The sequence below is a fragment of the Dendrobates tinctorius genome, unplaced genomic scaffold (assembly GCF_039654945.1).
Source record: "Dendrobates tinctorius isolate UK_male_01 unplaced genomic scaffold, ASM3965494v1 ptg000083l, whole genome shotgun sequence".
Classification (NCBI taxonomy): domain Eukaryota; kingdom Metazoa; phylum Chordata; class Amphibia; order Anura; family Dendrobatidae; genus Dendrobates; species Dendrobates tinctorius.
In genome coordinates this window covers 38247520-38275003 of record NW_027361751.1, presented here as the reverse complement: position 1 = coordinate 38275003, position 27484 = coordinate 38247520, and the positions used below count along the sequence as shown (strand labels likewise).

Here is a 27484-nt window from a genome sequence, read left to right as displayed (position 1 = left end):
CCTGCTCCTTAAGGTGCGTCAAAGTTTGCATGAGCAGACGCATAAGTGGGATGCTCATGCTTAGGATGGCGTCGTCTGCGCTTACCAGCCGTGTGCATTCCTCAAAACACTGAAGGACTTTACAAAGGTCTTTCAGCTTCGACCACTGCACGCCTGTCAACTCCATGTCTGCTCTCAAAGTGCCTGGCCGTGTATCCTCCCACAAATGCATTATGGCCTGCCTCTGCTCGCACAGCCGCTCCACCATGTGCAGGGTGGAGTTCCACCTTGTTGCAATGTCGATAATGAGGCGGTGGTTGGGAAGGTGGAGCAATCGCTGCAGCTTCTGCATACGAACGGAGTGTACAGGCGACCGGCGGATGTGCGCGCACAGTCTTCGCACCTTCTGGAGCAGGGCTGTTAACTCCGGATAATTTTTGAGGAAGCACTGCACCACCAGGTTCAAGGTGTGAGCCAAGCAAGGTATGTGGCTGAGTTTTGAAAGGGCTATGGCTGCCACAAAATTACGGCCGTTATCACTAACTACCTTGCCTGCCTCAAGATGTACACTGCCCAGCCATGACTCAGTTTGTCGCTTCAAGTACTCGGCCAGCACCTCGGCGGTGTGTCTGTCGCCCAAACACATCATCTGCAACACAGCCTGCTGACGCTTTCCACTAGCTGCTCGATAGGGGGACACATCGTGTGCAACAGTGGCAGCTGCAGATGGAGTGCTCGTACGACTGCGCTCTGTGGACGAGCTTTCGCTTCTGGAGGAGGAGGAGGAGGGTCGAACGCCTACAGCCAACTGTTTCCTATACCGTGGGCTAGGCAGCACTGTCCTACCACCGCTGTCCCCTGTGGACCCTGCATCCACCACATTAACCCAGTGCGCAGTGATGGACACGTAACGGCCCTGGCCATGCCGACTGGACCATGCATCAGTTGTGAGGTGCACCTTTCCGCTCACTGACTGCTTGAGTGCATGGACAATGCGGTCTTTCACATGATGGTGGAGGGCTGGGATGGCTTTGCGAGAGAAGAAGTGGCGACTGGGTAGGTCATAGCGTGGTACTGCATAGGCCATGAGTTCGCGGAAAGCTGTGCTTTCCACCAACCGAAAGGGCATCATCTCAAACGAGATTAGTTTGGCAATGTGGGCGTTCAAACCCAGTGTACGCGGATGAGAGACTGAGTACTTTCTTGACCTACTCATAGTGTCTGGGAGGGTGAGCTGGACTTGAGAGCTGCATATGGTGGAAGTAGCGGTGGACAGGGCAGACTGAGAGAGGGTTGATGATGGTGATGGAGTTGGTGTTCTTTCTGATGGCCTAGAATCAGTCTTTCTTTGATATAACAGTGGGATTCCCTGACTGCTGTGGTCTTGCAACGACACCTCAACATTTGCTGCTGTGCTAACCGGTGGGCTTACAGTGGGGGAAACAATGTAGCGTTGCTGACTACCTTCATTGTGATCAGTTGCACATGTGGCACTTGAGGTTTGGTGTTGTGTCCACGCTTGCAAGTGCATGCTGGTTAAATGTCTAAGCATGCAACTGGTATTCAAATTTTTCAGATTTTTCCCTCGGCTAAAGGTCTTTGCGCACTTCTTACAGATAACCTTGGCCTGATCATGAGGATTTTGTTAAAAAAAGTGCCACACTGCACTCTTCCTACTTTGGCAGACATTTTGCGGCCTAGCACGCTGTGATCTTTTGACCCTCTGGACAAGCTGTCCAGCAACTCTTTTGATGTTTGGAACCTGTCTTTGGAGTGCTCCGGGCCTGCCAGATAACAGCTGTTGCGATGTCGATGTCTGCTGTGGATGCTCCTCATCTGAGCTATTGGAAGCAGCACCCTCTTCCCCCAATGGATGCCAATCTGGGTCAACAACTGGGTCATCCATCACCTCCTCTTCTATGTCATGTGCACCTTTCTCTGTGTCACCGTGTATGGTGGTATAGTGTGCGGGAAGGGGCACCTGAGTGTCATCAGGGTCAAAATCTGGCTCTGTACACTGTGAGGACAATGTAGTGCTCTGAGTGAATGTACCAGCAGAATCATCCATCAGCGGCTGTGCATCAGTGCACTCCATGTCAGATTCATCTTGGCCTGGGTAATTCACCATTTCACTTGATAATCCAGGCATGGTATGTGAAAACAGCTCCATGGAGTAATCAGTAGTATGGCCTGCGTCATCCTTCAATCTTGGTTGGGGTGAAGGACACAAGGAAAGGTGTGGTTCATGAACATGAGCCTCCAATGACGACTCAGTGCTTTTACTTTTTACAACTGAAGAAGAGGAGGCGATAGAGCTGGAGGCTGAGTCAGCAATGTAAGACAAAACTTTTTCCTGATGCTCTGGCTTTAAAAGCGGTTTGCCAACTCCTAGAAAACTAAGCGTTCGAGGCCTTATGTAGCCAGACGATGACGCAGGGTCAGCACCTCCTGCATTCGGTCCTATTTTGCTCTTGCCACTACCATCAGATCCACCACCAACACCATCATTACCAGCTGCCAACCCCCGCCCAATTCCACGGCCTCTTCCACCAGCCTTCCTCATTTTTGGTAGAAATGTAGACAAAATCCAACAAACTATATAGTAATGTAAAACAAGGTACAAGGTGTCTATAGGACAGGGGAGATTTAGAATTTCTGCACACACTTGTGGACAGTGGACACTTTTGGATTGTGTGAGGCCCACTGATATCTGAGCGCTATGTGACAGGCTCGATGGCACAGCTGCCTGTGACCAAAGTGACGAGAGGATAATGGAGATTTTGAATCTCTGCGCACACTTTTGGACACTGGACACTTGTGGATTGTGTGAGGCCCACTGATATCTGAGCGCTATGTGACAGGCTCGATGGCACAGCTGCCTGTGACCAAAGTGACGAGAGGATAATGGAGATTTTGAATCTCTGCGCACACTTTTGGACACTGGACACTTGTGGATTGTGTGAGGCCCACTGATATCTGAGCGCTATGTGACACGCTCGATGGCACAGCTGCCTGTGACCAAAGTGACGAGAGGATAATGGAGATTTTGAATCTCTGCACACACTTTTGGACACTGGACACTTGTGGATTGTGTGAGGCCCACTGATATCTGAGCGCTATGTGACACGCTCGATGGCACAGCTGCCTGTGACCAAAGTGACGAGAGGATAATGGAGATTTTGAATCTCTGCGCACACTTTTGGACACTGGACACTTGTGGATTGTGTGAGGCCCACTGATATCTGAGCGCTATGTGACAGGCTCGATGGCACAGCTGTGACCAAAGTGACGAGAGGATAATGGAGATTTTGAATCTCTGCGCACACTTTTGGACACTGGACACTTGTGGATTGTGTGAGGCCCACTGATATCTGAGCGCTATGTGACAGGCTCGATGGCACAGCTGCCTGTGACAAAAGTGACGAGAGGATAATGGAGATTTTGAATCTCTGCGCACACTTTTGGACACTGGACACTTGTGGATTGTGTGAGGCCCACTGATATCTGAGCGCTATGTGACAGGCTCGATGGCACAGCTGTGACCAAAGTGACGACAGGATAATGGAGATTTTGAATCTCTGCGCACACTTTTGGACACTGGACACTTGTGGATTGTGTGAGGCCCACTGATATCTGAGCGTTATGTGACACGCTCGATAGCACAGCTGCCTGTGACCAAAGTGACGAGAGGATAATGGAGATTTTGAATCTCTGCGCACACTTTTGGACACTGGACACTTGTGGATTGTGTGAGGCCCACTGATATCTGAGCGCTATGTGACAGGCTCGATGGCACAGCTGCCTGTGACCAAAGTGACGAGAGGATAATGGAGATTTTGAATCTCTGCGCACACTTTTGGACGCTGGACACTTGTGGATTGTGTGAGGCCCACTGATATCTGAGCGCTATGTGACACGCTCGATGGCACAGCTGCCTGTGACCAAAGTGACGAGAGGATAATGGAGATTTTGAATCTCTGCGCACACTTTTGGACACTGGACACTTGTGGATTGTGTGAGGCCCACTGATATCTGAGCGCTATGTGACAGGCTCGATTGCACAGCTGTGACAAAAGTGACTAGAGGATAAGGGAGATTGGATTGCTTTTAAAAAAGCAGTTTGCGGAGCAGTGGGTAAACAGCAATGCCAGCGTGTCAGGAAGCCTTAAAAGGCAGCCCAACAACCAACACCACTGATACACCACAATATTGCCTCCCCTTGCACTGCACACACAGTGACTTGTGTGTTGTGCAGGCCAAATCGCTAGCAGCAGAAGCAGTTTTTTTGTCTTCTTCCCTGCCTAACGCTCTCCCTACAGAATCAGCAGCAACCTCTCCCTATACGAAGATCGGCAGAAGTAAGATGGCGGTCGGCATGCACGCCCTTTTATACCCCCTGTGACGCCCACCAAAGCAAGCCAATCACTTGCATGCCCTTCTGAAAGATGGTGGTGACCCGTGCCTAGGTCATCACGTTGCCCACAGTGTCCGTGGATCCTGATTGGCTGAAAAAGAGTGCAAAACAAACTTTTGAAACGCGACTTTGGCACGTAAGTCGCCGACCTCGTGGCCGACCTCATCCTAGGGTCGTGTTTCGTTTCATGAAACCCGACTTTGCCAAAAGTCGGCGACTTTTGAATTTTTTCGACCCGTTTCGCTCAACTCTACTGATAATGCATTAGCTCTGTGACCTGGGCAGGAAAATATTGTCGCATTTTTTTTGCTGTGTGAATTCTTGAATTTTGGGGGGAATTTTAATTCCTCTTTCTGACGTATGACTAGAGTGCATTTGTTTCAAAGCTCAAAGAACATACTATATTATTATAACAGGATAAACACGATGTTCTCTCCATTCTGATGCTTGTCATACATTTCATTATAAATAAATAGCAGCTGTAAATATATGCAGCAGAACGGCGCGGCAAACGATGTGAATTATTTATGGGTGTCATCATCAGTTAAGGTTATATAACATGGCATTGAAGTATTCGTCACTTATTTTAATTAACAATTGGGACCACGACCTCAGATCTTGGAGACCATCAGTTTCTAAAAAAACCCAAAACATTATTTAATAATGAACTGTATTGTTAAACCCACATTTCTCCTCCATTTCACACTGGACCTGCTGCAAGTGAATCTTGTAATTTTCCTCTTTTGTTTTCATGTCATCCAGTAGTGAGTCTAATTTTTTCTTATATTCCTGCAAAAAAAGAGCATAAGCCTAAAATTGCTAATTACATACAGTAAAGCATCCTTTGCTTATTATTGAATAAAGCAACTGGTTCAGAAAAGAGTGTAAGAAAAGTGTCGTTTTCTGCTACGTTTTACCAACATAAGATTTACAAAATATAGATTTATCTGAAAAAAAAGAAGAAAAATAGCCCCTTTTGTGATGAAAAAATTATTAATTATGGTAGTAAAATGATAATCAAGAGATCCTTTAATAAAGCATTACTCTAAAACATGATATTTTGATTTGGGCATTGAACCCAAAAACATTCTGGCCATGAAAGAGTTAGGTTTCGCTCTCAGAGTATAAATCGGATGAGTGCAATGCGAGAAAAAAATCGTATTGCACTCTGACTAGTGTTGAGCTTTCCGATACCGCAAGTATCGGGTATCGGCCGATATTAGCTGTATCGGAATTCCGATACTGACTTCCGATACTTTTTTCATATCGGATACCGGAATCGGAAGGTCCCATAATGCTATCAGCCCACTCGCTTTGATTCAGCCAATGGGAATCCTCAGAAGTGTGGGCACATCCTGTTAGGCATGTAGGCATGTTAACTATTGGCATGGCTGTGATTGGCTGCTGAAATGATGTCATGATGCATTATAAACGCCACTGCCGCCGCCATTTCTGGTCACTCTGCTGTGAATTCAGTTAGGGACAGGCTGCTGTTGAAGACTATAAGGGACAGTTAGAAATAGCGATTTGCAAAACAATATTGTGCTTTACCCAGGCTACATAAACCACCACTGTAGATTGCTTTTCCCTAGCAGCAGTGTTCACAGCTGTCTGCAAGGGCTGTGTGAGTGCAGCTCACGCTGTGGAGTGGGTCCTGCAGCCACGTCTGGTTGTAGGCCGCCCAGCATGCCTCACTGCTGCCTCATACATATTTTTCTTTTTGAGCTGCTTATTTTTAAAAAATTCTATCTAGTGTGCTTCCATCCGTATCCATATACGTTGGTTGCAAACACTAGTAGTAGACAGCGGAGCCTTTCTGCAGCCTTTCAGTGCTAGTGCCCACTTAGCTGCACTGTTCACGGCTGTCTGAGAGGTCTCTGACTGTGTGAGTGCAGCTCACGCTGAGTAGTGTGTCCTGCAGCTACGTCTGGTTGTAGGCCGCTCAGCGTGTCACTGCCTCACACATTTTTCTTTTATTGCAGCTCATTTTTTCTCCTATTAGTGTGCATCCATCCGTATCCATATACGGTGGTTGCAAACACTCTAGGAGTACACAGCGGAGCCTTTCTGCAGCCTTTCAGTGCTAGTGCCCACTTAGCTGCACTGTTCACGGCTGTCTGAGAGGTCTCTGACTGTGTGAGTGCAGCTCACGCTGAGTAGTGTGTCCTGCAGCTACGACTGGTTGTAGGCTGCTCAGCGTGCGTCACTGCCTCACACATATTTTTCTTTAATTGCAGCTCATTTTTTCTTCTCCTATTAATGTCTATCCATCCATATCCATCTACATTGGTTGGTTGCAAACACTATATAGGAGTAGATAGAGGAGCCTTTTTTCTAGCTTGTGCCCTTCAGCTGCAGCCAGATTAGTATTACCCAATTTTTTTGGAGCCTCATCTTTCGCATTGTAGGTTACCTGCCTGCATTTTAATAGCTCCATAAAGTTGGTGATACTCTCACTTTCAAATCTTTGGTCACATCATTTAAGTTCCCCCCCCAAAAAAAAAACAACAAAGTTCACCAAACACTACATTTGAAAGTTGTGTAGGCCACATTAGCTCCCATTAAAGTGTAGTCGACACACACACTTCATAAAATTAGTGTTTCTTATACCTGTAACCAGCTGTTCAGGAATAAGCATACTAAGGCCCCCCTCTGTACTTTTCTGCCTATCTTTCTCAGTCTAGCAAGATGAAGAAAGCAGGGAGTAAGGCACGTGGGCGTGGAGTTTCAGCAGGGAGAGGACGTGGGGATTCTGCAGGGATAGGACGTGGGGATTCTGTGCCTGCTGTTGGCACCAGTGAGTCAGCATCACCCAGTTTTAGCAGGCAACATTCCTTTATGCGCAGCTTTGTAGGACCTCACCGTACCCCACTGCTGCGGGAGGAACAAATTGAAGCCGTTGTGGGATGGATGGCAGCTAACGCATCGACTTCAATTACTTCCACATCCTCTCAGGGCCAGAGCACCGAAGAGCAACCATCTGTCTCTTCACCACCTGCCAAAGTGCCCAGGCAGTCAAAGAGCACTGGACAGGAGCCATCACAGTCTCTACTTCTGTTCTCGGAATCTGTTGGTTTGGAAAGAGGGGGCCAGCCAAGCAGCATTCCAGAATGTGAAGAAGAGGGAGTATGCAGTGATGCGCAACTTCTTTGTCCCTCTGAATCTGAAGAGGCGGGTGAGCCAGTGCCTATGGTCAGCACACCTCAGTACGCATCAGATGATGACGAGACACAGTTGCCACTTTCTGTTGCGTATGGTGCTGGCGAGACAACCCAGGAGAAGCAGGTGTTTGAAGAGGGGAGTGTAGATGATGAGGTCCTTGACCCATCATCGCGTGAGGAACAGGAAGGTGGTGGGAGCAGCTCTGAGGAAGAGATTCCCCGAACGGCCAAAACCGGAGGGAGAGGGAGGGGGCAGACTTGGTTGCCTGTAGCCTCCACTTCGGCACCCGTTAGGAGCATTCCACTTTCAAAAGGCAAAATGGACGCTCCCAAGACTTGCAGTGCGTGGTCCTTTTTTGACACAGTTGCAGATGATATTTGCTTTGTCAAATGCAAGCTGTGTCATCAGAGAGTCAAATGAGGGAAAAATGTCAGCAACCTCAATACCACTAATATGTGGAAACATGTGTGGACCAAGCACGAGGTGGAGTTACACAGACACACTGAAGACGTAGGCCAACGTATAGCACCACCTACCACCTCTTCAGCTCGTGTTGGGGCCTCTTCCTCCAGCTCACACACAGCTGGTTCGGCTTCCTCACAGGATCGCCAAGGAAGAACCTCTGGCCCTGTTGTCCGGAGACCCTGTGACATTCCACCCACAGCACCACGTTCCAAGTCATCCTCACACTCCCAGGCCACTCGACAGCCATCGGTAGCACAGGCATGGGAGAAAAGGCGGCCATACTCGGCAAACCATCCCCGAGCACAGGCTCTGAATGCTGGCATTGCCAAACTACTGGCACTTGAAATGCTGTCATTCAGGCTGGTGGAGACTGACACCTTCCGGGACTTCATGGCATTGGCAGTCCCACAATACACCGTGCCCAGCCGCTTTTATTTCTGCAGGCGAGCCTTCCCTGCCCTGCAGAAACATGTGGAGGCAAACATAAAACATGCGCTACTAAACGCCGTCAGAAGCAAGGTCCACCTGACCACGATGCGTGGACCAGTAACCATGGACAGGGACGATACCTTTCCCTCACTGCCCATTGGGTCAATGTTGTGGAGCCGGGTACAGATCTGGAGAGTGGCGCACTACGTGTTCTGCCAACTCCACGGATTGCAGGAATCCAGTCTGTACACATTGACTCCTCCTCAAGTTCCTCTGAAACAGCGCAGCAGGAGCCTGTTACGACCGATATGAGCACAGCCGTGGCCAAACGTCAAGAGGCCGCACTGAAATTAATTTCTTTCGGGAATCGAAGCCACACAGCGCAGGAGCTCTGGAATGCCATCAAGCAGGAGAGCGACGTGTGGTTTCTGCCAGCGAATCTCCAGCCGGGATTGGTAGTGTGTGACAATGGCCGAAATCTGGTGGCAGCTCTTGGCCTTGGCAACCTCACTCACATCCCATGTCTGGCACATGTGCTCATCTTGGTCGTGCAGAGCTTTCTGAGGGACTATCCGGATCTTGATGCACTGCTGCACAAGGTCCGCATAGAGTGCGCTCACTTGCGGCGTTCCAGCACGGCAAGGTCGCGCCTTGCTGCTCTGCAGCGCCGATTACGCCTTCCGGAACATCACATCATATGTGACCTACCCACCAGGTGGAATTCTACATTACATATGTTGGAGCGGTTGTGCGAGCAGCAGGCAGCAGTCATGGAGTACCAGCTGCATCAGGCGCAAACAAGTCGCACTGCGCACCAGTCACACTTCAGCACCACTGAGTGGGCCTCTATGAAGGACATCTGCCTCGTTTTGCGTGCCTTCGATGATTCCACGCGGATGGCGAGTGCAGATGATGCACTAGTCAGCATGACTGTCCCCCTTATCTGCATGCTTCAAAAAACACTGCAAGCACTAAGGGATGAGGTTTTGGAAGAGGTGGAGGATGAGGAGTCCCAAATGCCATCTGCTTCTGGACAGTCTGCGCTACGTACTTCCTCACAAAGGCCTAGGCAGGGGACACTTTATGAGGAGGATGAGGAGGAGTTGATGGAGGAGGAAGACATCTCTCCAGAGGAGGGAGGTACACAAAGCTCTAGTCAGTATGTACAGCGAGGGTGGGGTGATGCAGAGCAGGCAGAGATCACGCCTCAAGCAGGGGACAGCGGTTCTTTGGCAGTTGGGAGTCTGCAGCACATGGTTGACTTCATGCTGCAGTGCCTGAGAAACGACCGCCGCATCGCCCACATTCTCTATATGGCTGATTATTGGGTGTACACCCTCCTAGATCCTCGCTACCGGGACAACTTGCAAACCCTCATACCAACGTTGAACCGGGAGCGTAAACTGCGGGAGTACCAAGACACACTGGTGCAGTCCATCATGTTTTCCATTCCACCGGACAGCAGTGGTGCTAGTGCTTTACAAAGCACCTCTGTGCGTCGAGCCAGTGGAGGAAACTCGGCACAAAGAGGGAGCAGAGGCAGCGCCTCAGCACAAGGCAAGACCAGTATGGCCCAAATGTGGCAAAGTTTTGTGTGTCCGCCACAATTGTCTACACCATCACTGACGGCTCCAGTCAGCAGGAGGCAACGTTTCCGTCAGATGGTGACAGACTACATGTCTTGCCCTGTGACTGTACTCCCAGATGGCTCTTCCCCCTTCAAGTTTTGGGTCTCTAAGCCGGATACATGGCCAGAGCTTAGCCAGTATGCATTGGAGGTGCTGGCTTGCCCTGCTGCCAGTGTATTATCGGAACGCGTCTTTAGTGCCGCAGATGGTGTACTAACAGACTGTCGCACGCGACTTTCTTCAGATAACGTTGACCGGCTTACTTTTCTGAAAATGAACAAGGCCTGGATCTCCCCAGAATTTGCCAGTCCTCTTCCCGAATAAATAACTGGTTGGCAACTGTATCCAGGTCTCCTGTTGTGTTCATGTTTCTACCACCTGAACTATAATCCCTGGGCTTCAACAAAGCCAGTTGTCGCTCAGATGTGTCGTCTGCACAGAGAAAAACACTAGCTCCTGTGTTATTGGGGTTCAGTAATGCCAGCTGCTCCCCTGCTGTGTGGACTGCAAAGTCTCCTGCTCCATCCACATTCAAACTACTACTGATTTTTAACCGTGCTCCACTTAGGCTTCTGGCGCCACTGTCTCTAGTATTTTCCCTGGCCTCCAACCCCGCCAGTTGCTGCTCTGAAGTGGCGTCTGCACAATCCACACTTGTTCCTGAATTACTGGGGCTCAGTCACGTCAGTTGATCCCCTGATGTGTGTCCGGCAAGGTCTCCTGTTCTGTCCACATTCCCATTACTAGTAGTGTGAATGAGTACAGTGCAGGAGACCTTGCCGGACACATATCAGGGGATCAACTGACGGGACTGAGCCCAAGTAACACAGGAACAAGTGTGGATTGTGCTGACGCCACTTCAGAGCTGTCACTGGCGGGGTTGGAGGCCAGGGGAAATACTAGAAACAGTGGAGCCTGAGGCCTAAGTGGAGCACGGTTACAATCAGTAGTAGTCTACAACCTCTATAAAATGTGCTGCAAGTTGGCCTCAGCCTGCTCCATGCTTCATCCTGGGCTCCAACAACGCCAGTTGGTGTTCAGAAGTGCAGTCTTCACAGAGCAAAACACACTAGCTCCTGTGTTAGTGGGGTTCAGTAATGCCAGCTGTTCCCCTGCTGTGTAGACGGCAATGTCTCCTGCTGCCTCCACATGCCAAAACAATCAGGCCTCAGCCTGCTTCATCCTGGGCTCCAACAACGCCAGTTGGTGTTCAGAACTGCCGTCTTCACAGAAACAAATACACACTAGCTCCTGTGTTAGTGGGGTACAGTAATGCCAGCTGTTCCCCTGCTGTGTAGACGGCAAAGTCTCCTGCTCCATCCACATGCCAACAACATCAGACCTCAGCCTGCTCCATGCCTCAACCTGGGCTCCAACAACGCCAGTTGGTGTTCAGAAGTGCCGTCTTCACAGAGCAAAACACACTAGCTCCTGTGTTAGTAGGGTTCAGTAATGCCAGCTTTTCCACCTGCTGTGTAGACGGCAATGTCTCCTGCTGCCTCCACATGCCAAAACAATCAGGCCTCAGCCTGCTCCAAGCTTCATCCTGTGCTCCAACAACGCCAGTTGGTGTTCAGAAGTGCCGTCTTCACAGAACAAAACACACTAGCTGCTGTGTTAGTGGGGTTCAGTAATGCCAGCTGTTCCCCTGCTGTGTAGACGGCAATGTCTCCTGCTGCCTCCACATGCCAAAACAATCAGGCCTCAGCCTGCTCCATGCTTCATCCTGGGCTCCAACAACGCCAGTTGGTTTTCAGAAGTGCCGTCTTCGCAGAGACAAACACACACTAGCTCCTGTGTTAGTGGGGTACAGTAATGCCAGCTGTTCCCCTGCTGTGTAGACGGCAAAGTCTCCTGCTCCATCCACATGCCAACAACATCAGACCTCAGCCTGCTCCATGCCTCAACCTGGGCTCCAACAACGCCAGTTGGTGTTCAGAAGTGCCGTCTTCACAGAGCAAAACACACTAGCTCCTGTGTTAGTGGGGTTCAGTAATGCCAGCTGTTCTCCTGCTGTGTAGACGGCAATGTCTCCTGCTCCATCCACATGCCAACAACATCAGACCTCAGCCTGCGCCATGCCTCAACCTGGGCTCCAACAACGCTAGTTGGTGTTCAGAAGTGCCGTCTTCACAGAGCAAAACACACTAGCTCCTGTGTTAATGGGGTTCAGTAATGCAAGCTGTTCCCCTGCTGTGTAGACGGCAAAGTCTAGTACTGCCTCCACATGCCAACAACCTCAGGCCTGAGCCTGCTCCATGCCTCATCCTGGGCTCCAACAACGCCAGTTGGTGTTCAGAAGTGCCGTCTTCACAGAGAAAAACACACTAGCTCCTGTGTTAGTGGGGTTCAGTAATGCCAGCTGTTCCCCTGCTGTGTAGATGCCAATGTCTCCTGCTGCCTCCACATGCAAACTACTACTGATTTTTAACCATGCTCCACTTAGGCCTCCGGCTCCACTGTCTCTAGTTTTTCCCCTGGCCTCCAACCCCGCCAGTTGCTGCTCTGTAGTGGCGTCTACACAATCCACACTTGTTCCTGAGTTACTGGGGCTCAGTCACGTCAGTTGATCCCCTGATGTGTGTCCGGCAAGGTCTCTTGCTCTGTCCACATTCCCATTACTAGTAGTGTGAATGAGGACAGAGCAGGAGACCTTGCCAGACACACATCAGGGGATCATAGAATCATAGAATCATAGAATCGTAGAGTTGGAAGGGACCTCCTGGGCCATCTGGTCCAACCCCCTGCTCAAAGCAGGATTCGCTAAATCATCCCAGTTAGATGTCTGTCCAGCCTCTGTTTGAAGACTTCCATTGAAGGAGAACTCACCACTTCTCGTGGCAGCCTGTTCCACTCATTGATCACTCTAACTGTCAAAAAGTTTTTTCTAATATCTAATCTGTGTCTCCTCCCATTCAGCTTCATCCCATTGCTTCTAGTCTTTCCTTGTGCAAATGAGAATAAAGTTGATCCTTCTACAATGTGACAGCCCTTTAGATATTTGTAGACAGCTATTAAGTCTCCTCTCAGTCTTCTCTTTTGCAAACTAAACATTCCCAAATCCTGCAACCTTTCCTCATAAGACAGGGTTTGCAGACCGGTCACCATTCTGGTCGCTCTTTTCTGAACTTGCTCCAGTTTGTTGATGTCTTTTTTAAAATGTGGTGCCCAAAATTGGACACAATATTCCAGATGAGGTCTGACCAAAGAGGAGTAGAGGGAAATAATTACTTCACGTGATCTAGACTGTATGCTTCTGTTAATACATCCTAGAATTGCATTTGCCTTTTTTGCTGCTGCATCACACTGTTGACTCATATTCAGTCTGTGATCTATTAGTATACCCAAGTCTTTTTCACATGTGCTGTCAACTGACGTGACTGAGCCACAGTTACACAGGAACAAGTGTGGATTGTGCAGACGCCACTTCAGAGCAGCAACTGGCGGGGTTGTAGGCCAGGGGAAATACTAGAGACAGTGGAGCTGGAGGCCATAGTGGAGCACGGTTACAATCAGTAGTAGTCTACAACCTCTATAAAACCAGCTGCAAGTTGGCCTCCACCTGCTGCATGCTTCATCCTGGGCTACAACACAGCCAGTTGTAGCCTGGAAGTGCCGTCCGCACAGATTGAAACACTCGCTCCGGTGTCTGTGGGGTTCAGTAACGCCAGCTGTTCCCCTGCTGTGTGGATGGCAAAGTCTCCTGCTGCCTCCAAACTCACACTACATCGTATTTTCTCCTCGCTCCAAGTAGGCCTCAGCCTGCTCGGAGCATTGATCCTGGGCTACAACACAGCCAGTTGGAGCCTGGAAGTGCCGTCCACACAGATTGAAACACTCGCTCCGGTGTCTGTGGGGTTCAGTAACGCCAGCTGTTCCCCTGCTGTGTGGATGGCAAAGTCTCCTGCTGCCTCCAAACTCACACTACATCGTATTTTCTCCTCGCTCCAAGTAGGCCTCAACCTGCTCAGAGCATTGATCCTGGGCTACAACACAGCCAGTTGTAGCCTGGAAGTGCCGTCCGCACAGATTGAAACACTCGCTCCGGTGTCTGTGGGGTTCAGTAACGCCAGCTGTTCCCCTGCTGTGTGGATGGCAAAGTCTCCTGCTGCCTCCAAACTCACACTACATCGTATTTTCTCCTCGCTCCAAGTAGGCCTCAGCCTGCTCGGAGCATTGATCCTGGGCTACAACACAGCCAGTTGTAGCCTGGAAGTGCCGTCAGCACAGATTGAAACACTCGCTCCGATGTCTGTGGGGTTAAGTAACACCAGCAGTTCCCCTGCTGTGTGATGGCAGTCTCCTGCTGCCTCCAAACTCACACTACTACTGATTTTTAACCATGCTCCACTTAGGCCTCTGGCTCCACTGTCTCTAGTTTTTCCCCTGGCCTCCAACCCCGCCAGTCGCTGCTCTGAAGTGGCGTCTGCACAATCCACACTTGTTCCTGAGTTACTGGGGCTCAGTCACGTCAGTTGATCCCCTGATGTGTGTCCGGCAAGGTCTCCCGCTCTGTCCCCATTCCGATTACTAGTAGTGGGAATGTGGACAGAGCAGGAGACCTTGCCAGACACACATCAGTGGATCAACTGACGTAAATGAGCCCCAGTCACACAGGAACAAGTGTGGATTGTGCACACGCCACTTCAGAGCAGCGACTGGCGGGGTTGGAGGCCAGGGGAAATACTAGAGACAGTAGAGCCAGAGGCCTAAGTGGAGCCCGGTTAAAATCAGTAGTTGTGTACAACCAATATAAAACTCGCTCCAAGTAGGCCTCAGCCTTCTGCATGATTGACCCCTGGGCTAAAACATCGCCAGTTGCAGCTCAGAAGTGTCTTTGGCACGGGCACTCCCTCCTGCCCAGCCTGGTTCCAGCACGCCTGCTGTTTCCGGGTAGTGTCAACGTCACTTTGCCACCGATACGTTGTCCTGTCGTGTTGCGGTCGGGTTAGCCGAGTCTATGGTGCCTGCAGTTTTGGTGCTTCCTATGTGGGCTGCGGGTTCTGGTAATAAAGGCTGGTTCCGTAGTACCAATAGGACAAGCACCCCCTGTAGGACTGTGGGTTTCGGTAACTGCGGCCGGCTCACGGCCTTGCAACTTTGTTTTTTCCTGGGTACCTTGTGCTACCCATCCAGGTTCCAGCACCGTCAGCTGGCTCTCGGCAGAGCCTTTGGCCTAGGTGCCTCCTTCTCGGTATCCGAGTTCCAGCAACGTCTGCTGGTCCTTGGTAGAGCTTTTTAGCACAGGTACCTCCTGCTTAGTAACCGTGTTCCAGCACCGTCAGCTGGTCCACGGTTGTGCCATTGGCTGTTGTTCCTTCTGCTGCCACTCTGGGTTCCAGCACCGTCAGCTGGTTCTCGGTAGTTCCATTGACTCTTGTAGCTAATGCTACCCATCCGGGTTCCAGCACCGTCAGCTGGTTCTCGGAAGTATCTTTGGCACGGGCACTCCCTCCTGCCCAGCCTGTTTCAAGCACGCCTGCTGTTTCCGGGTAGTGTCAACGTCACTTTGCCACCAATACGTTGTCCTGTCGTGTTGCGGTCGGGTTAGCCGAGTCTATGGTGCCTGCAGTTTTGGTGCTTCCTATGTGGGCTGCGGGTTCTGGTAATAAAGGCTGGTTCCATAGTGCCAATAGGACAAGCACCCCCTGTAGGACTGTGGGTTTCGGTAACTGCGGCCGGCTCACGGCCTTGCAACTTTGTTTTTTTCCTGGGTACCTTATGCTACCCATCCGGGTTCCAGCACCGTCAGCTGGCTCTCGGCAGTGCCTTTGGCCTAGGTGCCTCCTTCTCGGTATCCGAGTTCCAGCAACGTCTGCTGGTCCTTGGTAGTGCTTTTTAGCACAGGTACCTCCTGCTTAGAAACCGTGTAACAGCACCATCAGCTGGTCCACGGTTCTCCCATTGGCTCTTGTTCCTTCTGCTGCCCCACTGGGTTCCAACACCATCAGCTGGTCCTCGCTAGTGTCATTTGCTCTTGCAGCTTCTGCTACCCATCCGGGTTCCAGCACCGTCAGCTGGTTCTCGGCAGTGCCTTTGGCCTAGGTGCCTCCTTCTTGGTATCTGAGTTTCAGCAACGTCAGCTGGTCCACGGTTGTGCCATTGGCTCTTGTTCATTCTGCTGCCCCTCTGGGTTCCAGTACCGTCAGCTGGTTCTCGGCAGTTCCTCAGCCTTCTTGTACCTTCTGCTACTTTTCCAAGTTCAAGCTTTTGGAAATGGTTTTTGATTCTCACTCTGGATCTCCCTGACAATGACCCTGAAGACGACGACCCTGAAGACCACACAGAAGAATACCTAAAACATGACCCTGAAGAAGATGACCAAGAGGACGAAGAACAGGAAGACAACCACAAGAACAACAAGAGACAGAAGACCAAGAAGCATAAAAACCAAAAGCAGAAGAACATTAAGCATAAGACTAAAAATCAGAGCAAATGATATTATCTAATTTATAAGCAGAAGAAGACTAAGCAGTGTATGGGGGTGAGTCTGTTCCTCCTCGTGGTGCCCCTGGAAAAGGCCTGCTGCTGCAGGCCAAACTGAACGCGGACAAATCCTGTTGTAAATCTGTTGTGACAGGCTGAACGGAAGGTGTAATCTTCAAACTTTTAAAGATTACAACTACAGGAATGCCTGACACAAATAAGAATATGATGAAGAAGAAGAATAGGAAGAAGATGAAGAAGATGAAGATGAAGAAGAAGATGAAGATGAAGATGATGTGGGAGAAGTAAAAAAGAAGGTGAAGAGCATGGAAGTAGTGAAACATACATATCTGACAAAATATAAAAGAGGTTAACTTAGTAAATATCTTTGTAACTCCAAACGTCTTTAAAAAAAAAAAGAAAATTTAATTCCTGCTATTCCATTTGATTGGGCTAAACCTCTATGACTTTAATGTGTCCTACACCTCCCACAGTACATTCTACATTATTATTAGTTGTGTTTCTTCATGTATAATTAACCTACAGGAAAAGAAAGGGGTTTTTTTAATTCCGATATTTCAGTTCCATTGACTTGAATGGGACTTCCGGGATCGGAATCGGCGATACCCGATACTTTTTTTAGATAGGCCGATTCATTCCGATACGATATTTTTCAGTATCGGGTGGTATCGCTCAACACTAACTCTGACCAATGTTGTTCAATGAGTCCGTGATCTGTGAGTTTTTCCTCAGCTGTAACCTAATAAATAAATAAATGAAAAAAAATGACGTGGGGTCCTCCAATTTTCAGTAACCAGCACAGGTAAGGTAGACAGCTAAGAGCTGATATAATTAGGCTGGAAAGATCCATGGATATTATGAGTGGCCTGCGCAGCCTCCCAGCCTCTCTCGCGGTGAACTCTGCAGTGTGGGAAAGTGACAGTTCATTTTCCCCTCACTGCTGAGTTCATAGCAGGTCAGGCTGGGAGGCTGCGCAGCATCAGTGACATCAGCGCAGCCTCCCTGTCTGATCTGTGATAAACTCAGCACCGTGGGAAAATGAACTGTCTCTTTCCTACGCTCAAGAGTTCACCTCGTGTCAGACTGGGAGGCTGCACTGACGTCACTGATGCTGTAGCCGGCAGCTTCTCATTCATTCCTCCGTGGTTTACAGCCGGGACGGTCGCATTAGCACCGCTCCCAGTTGTAAACTATTTAACCCCCAGACATGGATTTACGCCATGGGGCTGTATATTGTTTGTTTTTGTTTTTCTTACAGGAGATCGAGGGCTTTGTTTGGATTTAGCCAAAGAATAAATATGGAAAAACTGTGTGTTCTTTTATTTCATTAAAATACTTTATTCTTCCTGTGTGTGTGTTTATTTAATCCTTTACAAACTTCAGGATTAGTAGCAGATAGGTGTCTTATTGACACCTCTCCATTATTAAGCCAGGCTTAATGTCACCTTACAATACAAAGGTGACATTAACCCCTTATTACCCCATATGACACCGCTACAGGGCAATTGGAAGAGAGAGACTAAGTGCCGGAATTGGCACATCTTACAGGTGTGCCTTTTCTGGGGTGGCTGAGGGCAGATGTTTTTAGCCAGGGGGGGGCAATAACCATGGTCCCTCTCTAGGCTATTAATATCTGCCCTCAGTCACTAGCTTTCCCTCTCTGGCACAGAAAATTGCACGGGAGCCCATGCCAGTTTTTCCCGTGAATACATTTTTTTATTAAATACCTACAGGTCCCAAATTTTACACACACATACTACAAGCACTATTAGTCACTGACATATATAAATCTAACTGTTCTGCAATGGCTTACTCTATGTAAACCATGTCACCTATCCTGTCAGGTTCTGCAATGATTTTACAGAAGCCGACAAATGAATTAACGGCTATTCTGCTATCTAGCTCTGCATGAAATATAGAGACTATATATATAAATATATATATATATATATATATATATATATATATATATATATACATACATACAGTTGTGGCCAAAAGTATTTACACCCCTGCAATTCTGTCAGATAATACTCAGTTTCTTCCTGAAAATGATTGCAAACACAAGTTCTTTGGTATTATTATCTTCATTTAATTTGTCTTAAATGAAAAAACACAAAAAGAATTGTCCTAAAGCCAAATTGGATATAATTCCACACCAAACATAAAAAAGAGGGTGGACAAAAGTATTGGCACTGTTCGAAAAATCATGTGATGCTTCTCTAATTTGTGTAATTAACAGCACCTGTAACTTACCTGTGGCACCTAGCAGGTGTTGGCAATAACTAAATCACACTTGCAGCCAGTTGACATGGATTAAAGTTGACTCAACCTCTGTCCTGTGTCCTTGTGTGTACCACATTGAGCATGGAGAAAAGAAATAAGACCAAAGAACTGTCTGAGGACTTGAGAAACCAAATTGTGAGGAAGCATGAGCAATCTCAAGGCTACAAGTCCATCTCCAAAGACCTGAATGTTCCTGTGTCTACCGTGCGCAGTGTCATCAAGAAGTTTAAAGCCCATGGAACTGTGGCTAACCTCCCTAGATGTGGACGGAAAAGAAAAATTGACAAGAGATTTCAATGCAAGATTGTGCGGATGTTGGATAAAGAACCTCGACTAACATCCAAACAAGTTCAAGCTGCCCTGCAGTCCGAGGATACAACAGTGTCATTCCGTACTATCCGTCGGCGTCTGAATGAAAAGGGACTGTATGGTAGGAGACCCAGGAAGACCCCACTTCTTACCCCGAAACATAAAAAAGCCAGGCTAGAGTTTGCCAAAACTTACCTGAAAAAGACTAAAACGTTTTGGAAGAATGTTCTCTGGTCAGATGAGACAAAAGTAGAGCTTTTTGGGCAAACGCATCAACATAGAGTTTACAGGAGAAAAAAAGAGGCATTCAAAGAAAAGAACATGGTCCCTACAGTCAAACATGGCTGAGGTTCCCTGATGTTTTGGGGTTGCTTTGCTGCCTCTGGCACTGGACTGCTTGACCGTGTGCATGGCATTATGAAGTCTGAAGACTACCAACAAATTTTGCAGCATAATGTAGGGCCCAGTGTGAGAAAGCTGGGTCTCCCTCAGAGGTCATGGGTCTTCCAGCAGGACAATGACCCAAAACACACTTCAAAAAGCACTAGAAAATGGTTTGAGAGAAAGCACTGTAGACTTCTAAGGTGGCCAGCAATGAGTCCAGACCTGAATCCCATAGAACACCTGTGGAGAGATCTAAAAATGGCAGTTTGGAGAAGGCAACCTTCTAATATCAGGGACCTGGAGCAGTTTGCCAAAGAAGAATGGTCTAAAATTCCAGCAGAGCATTGTAAGAAACTCATTGATGGTTACCGGAAGTGGTTGGTCGCAGTTATTTTGGCTAAAGGTTGTGCAACCAAGTATTAGGCTGAGGGTGCCCAAACATTTGTCTGGCCCATTTTTGGAGTTTTGTGTGAAATGATCAATGTTTTGCTTTTTGCTTCATTCTCTTTTGTGTTTTTTCATTTAAGATAAATTAAATGAAGATAATAATACCAAAGAATTTGTGTTTGCAATCATTTTCAGGAAGAAACTGAGTATTATCTGACAGAATTGCAGGGGTGTCAATACTTTTGGCCACAACTGTATATGTCTCACTGACATATACTGTATATACCGTATATATGTTTTGACGAATATTTAAGACCATGGATCATTTAAGTGTCCATTTTGCAAGGCTGCGATAAAATCTCGCCACAAGGATGCCATACGGATGTCACACGGATACTTTGATGCAAGGAAATCGCATCCTCGCATTGCACATGGATGACATACGGATCACTGTTCAGGGAACATTTGTGCGAGTCTCGGCCGTCAAAATCGGACTGATTTTTTTATACGTTAAGTGTGACTCCAGCCTAACACTGTGTATTGGAGAGATGGCTAAGACTTAAGAATGTTTTCGGACTGTGCAGAAAGTCCTGCAGATCCTAAAACAGAGGTGGGAAAAATGATCAACTTTATACTTTTTTCATACATTGTTATTTTCTGGGTCAGCCTCCATCAAGTCGGGGCGTAATGGCAACAAACTGTCATGGCAGCATCGCCCTCTGGCAGGTCGTCCTCAGCAGAATAAAAAGGGTAAAGTTGTGGAAGGGATGCAGGATCAGCTTGTCTCAATAAGCAATATCCAGACCTCAGGTGCAGCATGAAGAAAAACTTGCTTTCACTGGAGCAGTTGATAATGATGATTACAGCTCTCCACAGTTATTCAGTACACTGAGCCATGAGCCTACAGCCCCTCATGGTGTGATGACCCCAGCTCTTTTCCACCAATATGTAGCAGATCTCCTCACTCCTGCTGCATTTTTCATGCGTTAAAACTTCTCTCAGCCTGGACCTTGGCCTCCATGGCACCTCAGGCTTACAGGAAAGTACCCCAGCTCTCTTCCCACCTCTGACAACTAAGGATCGTGTCTAGTCATCACTCATCTGATCCCTAACTGATGACATTTGGCAGTAGGGCACTTCTTGTCCCATGCGGCTGCACAGATTTTGCTGTAGTCCCGACAGCGACCAAAGCAAAGGCACTGGCTGGCCTCCTTGATCTCCAGCACCACTCAATCCCAGGAGCCCAGGGTTGCTTCTCGTAGGCTCAGTAGTTCTCCTGCAGGGACTGTTACCCACCATACTTCACAATAGCCCTTACACTTATTACATGTGTGTGTGTAAAAATGGCTGAAGAGCTAGTTTCTCAAACTATTAGATTTCACAGACATTTGTCATGCCTGTGTTTGCATGGTGCCACGCTTTTTTTTAGTGTATAGTGATCCAACCACAGATAATGGTATTTACTGAACATCCCAAAAATTGACTCAGGTGTAAAGTAAAGTTTTCAATTATGGCTGGAGATAACTCATTGCAGTAGTTCCTATACTGCAGTTATCAGGAGTATGCTATACTGTAGTCTCCAGATTGGTGCAAAACACATGTAGTTACTGGAGTTAAGCAAAAAAGGTTTGTGTTGCTCTGGCCCAGAATCCAATCTGTTCTTCCGTTGCAGCCAGGGGAGTATTCATACCTGTGGATGGCATTTTAGGTGCCTTACTAGGCCACGCAACGTAATGACTGGTAAAACCTATTCACTACGTGTATCGCATTGCAGCTTCATTATGTTGTGGGGTGGAAGAAGCGAAAGACATGCCCAGGATGCCGGGTCAAAGATGCCAGATGCAGAAGTGAGGACTTCCCTGGTCCGGATGCCATGGGGGGACTAGATGTAAGGAGGTGGCGGAGACCCTTGTTTGCCTCTCCCTCGCATGGAACGTATGTGCCCCGATTGTGTATGATAACCCCTGTAACACATGTTCTTAAGTGCATTATGCTGTGCTGTGTTTGCCATGTATTATTGTGCATTATGTTAACTGCTTCCTGTATAGAGGTTAGGGACAGCTGATGTTTAAGGTGGTGGGCTGGGTCAGCAGCTGAAAAGGTGGCAGGAAGATGAGCAGGTGTGTAGCAGTAGCAGGGGCATTGCCAGACCCCCAGGAGGGGAGATGATCTGTTTGCCCTCAGATTTCAGGATTAAAGGATTTAAGGACTTCAACACGGGCCCCTGGACTTAGTAAGGGCCCCCGCCGAAGGGACTTGATGCGTCCAAATCCCGGCATATGGATTACTGCTTAATTTCTGCTACATTGGTTGTTGTGGGTACGGCCGTGGAGATTGCTATGTAGAGAGGAAGCCAGTGTTATATCTTTTTCTCATCTCTGTTTTATTAAACTTTGTTCCCTGTTGGACGGCAAGCTGTGCCTGAGGATTGTGTCTGTCTGGTCCATCTCTGTCAAAGGTACCCGGGGTGTCTACTGACTGTGGCTTAGTTGACTTGGCAGGGACAACGACCCCAGGCTACCTTGCTTCATAGACACCAGACAAAGGCAGTAGATCTTTTTGCTCTTCTCTAACGGTATGTCTCCACGTTCCGGATCGGCAGCGCTTTGAACACAGCGGATACCCGCCCCGCCCAAAGCGCTTTTTTGTACGCACGGTGATTCTGCATGTGTTCATTGAACACATGCGGAATAACCGCATCCTATACATAGAACAGTGCTATTTATCTTGCGGAGAAGGAGCGTCTCCGCAAGATAGACATGCTGCAGTCTATAAAGACGCGCCGCATTGTCTGTATACGCAGGTTTGCCACCTGCATCTTTGTATGCATAGTGGAGATGGGATTTCATAAAATCCCATCCACTATACTGCAACATCTGGACGCAGCGGACTGGACGCTGCGGCTGTACACAGCGTTCAATCTGCAGCAAATATGCCATGTGGAAACATACCCTAATAGTTACGAAAATGACCAAAAAATAAAATGGGAAAGGAAATTTCATCTGTTCTGAGTCCACATATGTTTATCCTGTGGTATAGTTTACAATACATCCACTTGACTTGTTTTTGCCATTAATTGCTCTCAGGGGAACAATACAATTTATCCTGTAGCGGCAGTAGATGAAATTAGTCCTTAGTAAGGTTGTTCTGAGGGTTAATGTATTGAGTAATCATCAGGTTAAACCAAATGCTCTCACTGAATGCAGCTCCCTGCATCTAATTGCTTTCAATGCGTGCCAAATATAAATTTCTGCATTATATAGAACAATGCTGTTTAGTCCTGAGGTGCTCATAATCACTGAGCCAGTTGTTTTGCAGCCATTAACATTATAGAAGTGGCATTTCAATTTACTGAGATAAAGACTATACAATAGTCTTTATTACACTCACGGAGCATTTCTCTAAAATCTTGAACTTTTCTTTACAAATATAAGAGCTTACAGGGTTCTTCTTGTCTTCCATCTTCAGGAGTTTGCTGCTCCCCAGCCTCACAATTTCCTTTATGATTGGGGATAGGTGGGGCGGGCAGTCTTCCTTAACTGATTGTTCAGACCTGCAGCATATTTGGCCTAAAAAAATCGTGATCTGACAAGAGAGAGGTGAGCAGCAGTGTATAACTGTCCCTCGGCTACTATACCATTCTGTAAAACTCACGGGGGGGGCTGGTGGCTAGAATTAGGAGAACCCGACTGGTCCCGGTAAGGCTGGGGATACACAGTGACATATTTCGCACAACAACTATTCTCAATTTGCTTGACTTGCCGTCATCTTAGAGTTGTGATTTGGCTGTAAAACATCAAAATCGAAAAGTATTTGCATGCGAGTTGCAGATGAATTCTTTGGCAATTGAGTAGTCTACGACTTGCGACTAGTGAAAGAAAGTCAAACTCATTTTGAAACATTTGCAAGATGAGGTGGGAGATGAGCTTGTTCCACACTTGGCAGGAACGGCTCTGTAATACTAATACAGCCTGCACCATCTGCTAACAGCAGCGACCAGAGCTAGCTTACATGCTGATGTCAATCACTGACAGTGGCAGGTAAGTGGAATGATCTACCTGGCCATCGGACCTCTCATGATACAGTCAAAGGATGCCCATGAGATGCCATGGCAGCCAGTGTCCTGGTAGAGGAGACCATCATTTTCTCTAGGTACTTTAATACCTTAGTGCCCAGTATATAGTACAAGTCAGTCTATGGGAACTAAAGTAGAAAAATAAAAGTTTTGAAAAAATATATATATACAAAAAATACATAAACCCTAGGAAAATTCTAATTACTCACCTTTTCCATGACAAGATAATGAAATAAAAATCTAAACAATCCACATCACAGCATATACAAAAGTTCAAATAGCTGTTTAGCGCTACAGTATCCAATTTTTATCTGAAAAGTCGAATCTATCATATTAAAATATAATTTAACCCATATGGTACACGCTGCTTTGACCTCCAAAAATCGAAACCCGAGAATTGCTGGTATTTGATGAGTGCTCCTTTGACAAAAAATGCAATAATAATCATATGTAACCCAAAATGTTTCCAATAAAAACTACCTGCAAAAAGCAAGACCTAACTTAGTTCCATGGACACAAGACAAAAAGTTACAAATCTCACAAAATTGTGGCATAAACCAAATATTATATACACAGTGGGTACGGAAACTATTCAGACCCCTTTACATTTTTCACTCTTTGTTTCATTGTAGTAAATTCAAAAAAGTTCATTTTTTTTTCATTAATGTACACTCTGCACCCCATCTTGACTGGTAAAAAAAAACCCAGAAATGTAGAAATGTTTGTAAATTTATTAAAAAAAGAAAAACTGAAATATCACATGGTCATAAGTATTCAGACCCTTTGCTCAGACACTCATACAGTATTTAAGTCACATGCTGTCCATTTCCTTGTGATCCTCCTTGAGATGGTTCTACTCCTTCATTGGAGTCCAGTTGTATTTAATTAAACTGAGAGGACTGGATTTGGAAAGGCGCACACCTGTCTATATAAGACCTCACAGCTCACAGTGCATGTCAGACCAAATGAGAATCATGAGGTAAAAGGAACTGGCCAAGGAGCTCAGAGACAGAATTGTGGAAAGGCACACATCTGGCCAAGGTTACAAAAGAATTTTTGCAGTGCTCAAGGTTCCAAAGAACACAGTGGCTTCCATAGTCCTTAAATGGAAGAAGTTTGGGACCACCAGAAGTCTTCCTAGACCTGGCTGTCCAGCCAAAGTGAGCAATCGTGGGAGAAGAGCCTTGGTGAGATAGGTAAAGAAGAACCCCAAGATCACTGTGGCTGAGCTCCACAGATGCAGTAGGGAGATGGGAGAAAGTTCCACAAAGTCAACTATCACTGCAGCCCTCCACCAGTAAGACCTTTATGGCAGAGTGGCCCAACAGAAGCCTCTCCTCAGTGCAAGACATATGAAAGCCCGCATAGAATTTGATAAAAAAAAACACATTAAGGACTCCCAGACTATGAGAAATAAGATGAGACGAAGATAGAACTTTTTGATGATAATTCTAAGCGGTGTATGTGGAGAAAACCAGGCACTGCTCATCACCTGCCCAATACAATCTCAACAGAGAAATATGGTGGTGGCAGCATCATGCTATGGGGGTGTTTTTCAGCTGCAGGGACAGGACAACTGGTTGCAATTGAAGGAAACATGAATGCGGCCAAGTACAGAGATATCCTGGATGAAAACCTCTTCCAGAGTGCTTTGGACCTCAGACTTGGCCTAAGGTCACCTTCCAACAAGACAATGACTCTAAGCACACAGCTAAAATAACAAAGGAGTGGCTTCAGAACAACTCTGTGACCATTCTTGACTGGCCCAGCCAGAGCCCTGACCTAAACCCAATTGAGCATCTCTGGAGAGACCTGATAATGGCTGTCCATCAATGTTCACCATCCAACCTAATTGAACTGGAGAGGATCTGCAAGGAAGAATGGCAGAGGATCCCCAAATCAAGGTGTGAAAAAACTTGTTGCATCATTTCCAAGAAGACTCATGGCTGTACTAGCTCAAAAGGGTGCTTCTACTCATTACTGAGCAAAGGGTCTGAATACTTATGATCATGTGATTTCAGTTTTTCTTTTTTAGTAAATTTGCAAAAATTTCTACATTTCTGTTTTCTTCAGTCAAGATGGAGTGCAGAGTGTACATTAATGAGAAAAAAAATGAACTTTTTTGAATTTACCAAATGGCTGCAATGAAACAAAGAGTGAAAAATTTAAAGGGGTCTGAATACTTTACGTACCCACTGTATATACACACAGTGTATATATATATATATATATATATATTTATTTTTTTTGTTACAGATTTCTGAAATTTTTTTCACCATTTAAGTTAGTAAAATTTTGTATGAGTTTGGGATTTCCATACTCACACTGACCGGGAGAATGCCAAAGTTACTATGTGCTATTGACTTATGGATGAAACTGTTACTGTACTGTCAATGTTTCAAATGCAAACATCTATTATATACCTATAAATAAATCTTTAAATCTTCTGCCTGAGCGAGTGTGAACGAGCTGAGTGTGACCTGAGCGTAAGTCCGAACTGTGGTAAGTGTGTGACTTGAGATTCAGTGACTTTGGATTCAGGGAGTTTCGTTTCCAAGGGAGGAATTACTGAATTGCTGTTACATTTTATTAATACTTTCTATTTATTTTTGCTTATCTTATTGTCTGGTGCAATCCCCATTAGGATGTGCTCCACTATTGCCAATGCCATCCAGTGCACGTCTTGCCGCATGTATGAAATCCTTGAACAACTGGTCGAGGATGCTTACTGCTGTGTGAGATGTGAGCACGTTGTGCATTTGGAAGCCCAGATACTGGATCTAAATGTGCAGCTGGCAACACTGAGATCCATAGACAATATGGAAAGGAGTCTTCTGCTCACTGAGCAGACGCTCAATGGGATAGATGAGGGGGGGATGCTAGGTTGGAGCTGCAGGACAATGAAGCAGCTAGCTGGGTGACAGTTAGAAGGCGAGGTAGAGGGAAGAGCACCAGGGAGGCTAGTCCTGATCTGGCACACCCCAATAAGTTTACTAAGTTGGCAGATGAGGGGAGTGTTAGTGCAGGAGTAGCACTGCTGCAGCAAGGCATGTCCTCTGAAAGCCGGAGGAGTGTCTGCTTCAGTAAGGGGGGAAATAGGAGAGCAGGGCAGGCCAGACAGGTTCTGGTAGTGGGAGACTCAATTATTAGGGGAACAGATAGGGCAATCTGTCACAAAGACAGGGATCGTCGAACGGTGTGCTGCCTACCTGGCGCTCGAGTCCGACACATCGCTGATCGGGTTGACAGATTACTGGGAGGGGCTGGTGAGGATCCAGCGGTCATGGTGCACATTGGCACAAATGACAAAGTTAGAGGTAGGTGGAAGGTCCTTAAAGATGATTTCAGGGAATTAGGCTGTAAGCTTAAAGCAAGGACCTTCAAGGTGGTATTTTCGGAAATACTTCCTGTACCACATGCCACGCCAGAGAGGCAACGGGAGATTAGGGAGGTTAATAAGTGGCTCAGGAGTTGGTGTAGGAAGGAGGGGTTTGGGTTCCTGCAGAACTGGGCCGACTT

General features: G+C 47.2%; 1 protein-coding gene across 1 annotated transcript in view; it reads right to left on the bottom strand.

Annotated features, from left to right (window-relative positions):
- Positions 1–27484, bottom strand: part of CCDC152 (coiled-coil domain containing 152) — a 102447-nt gene that overhangs the window by 51336 nt on the left and 23627 nt on the right. The window contains exon 5 of the mRNA XM_073584346.1: positions 5080–5182. Within this exon, the coding sequence (XP_073440447.1) occupies positions 5080–5182 (103 nt within the window). The remainder of the gene's footprint in view (positions 1–5079; positions 5183–27484) is intronic.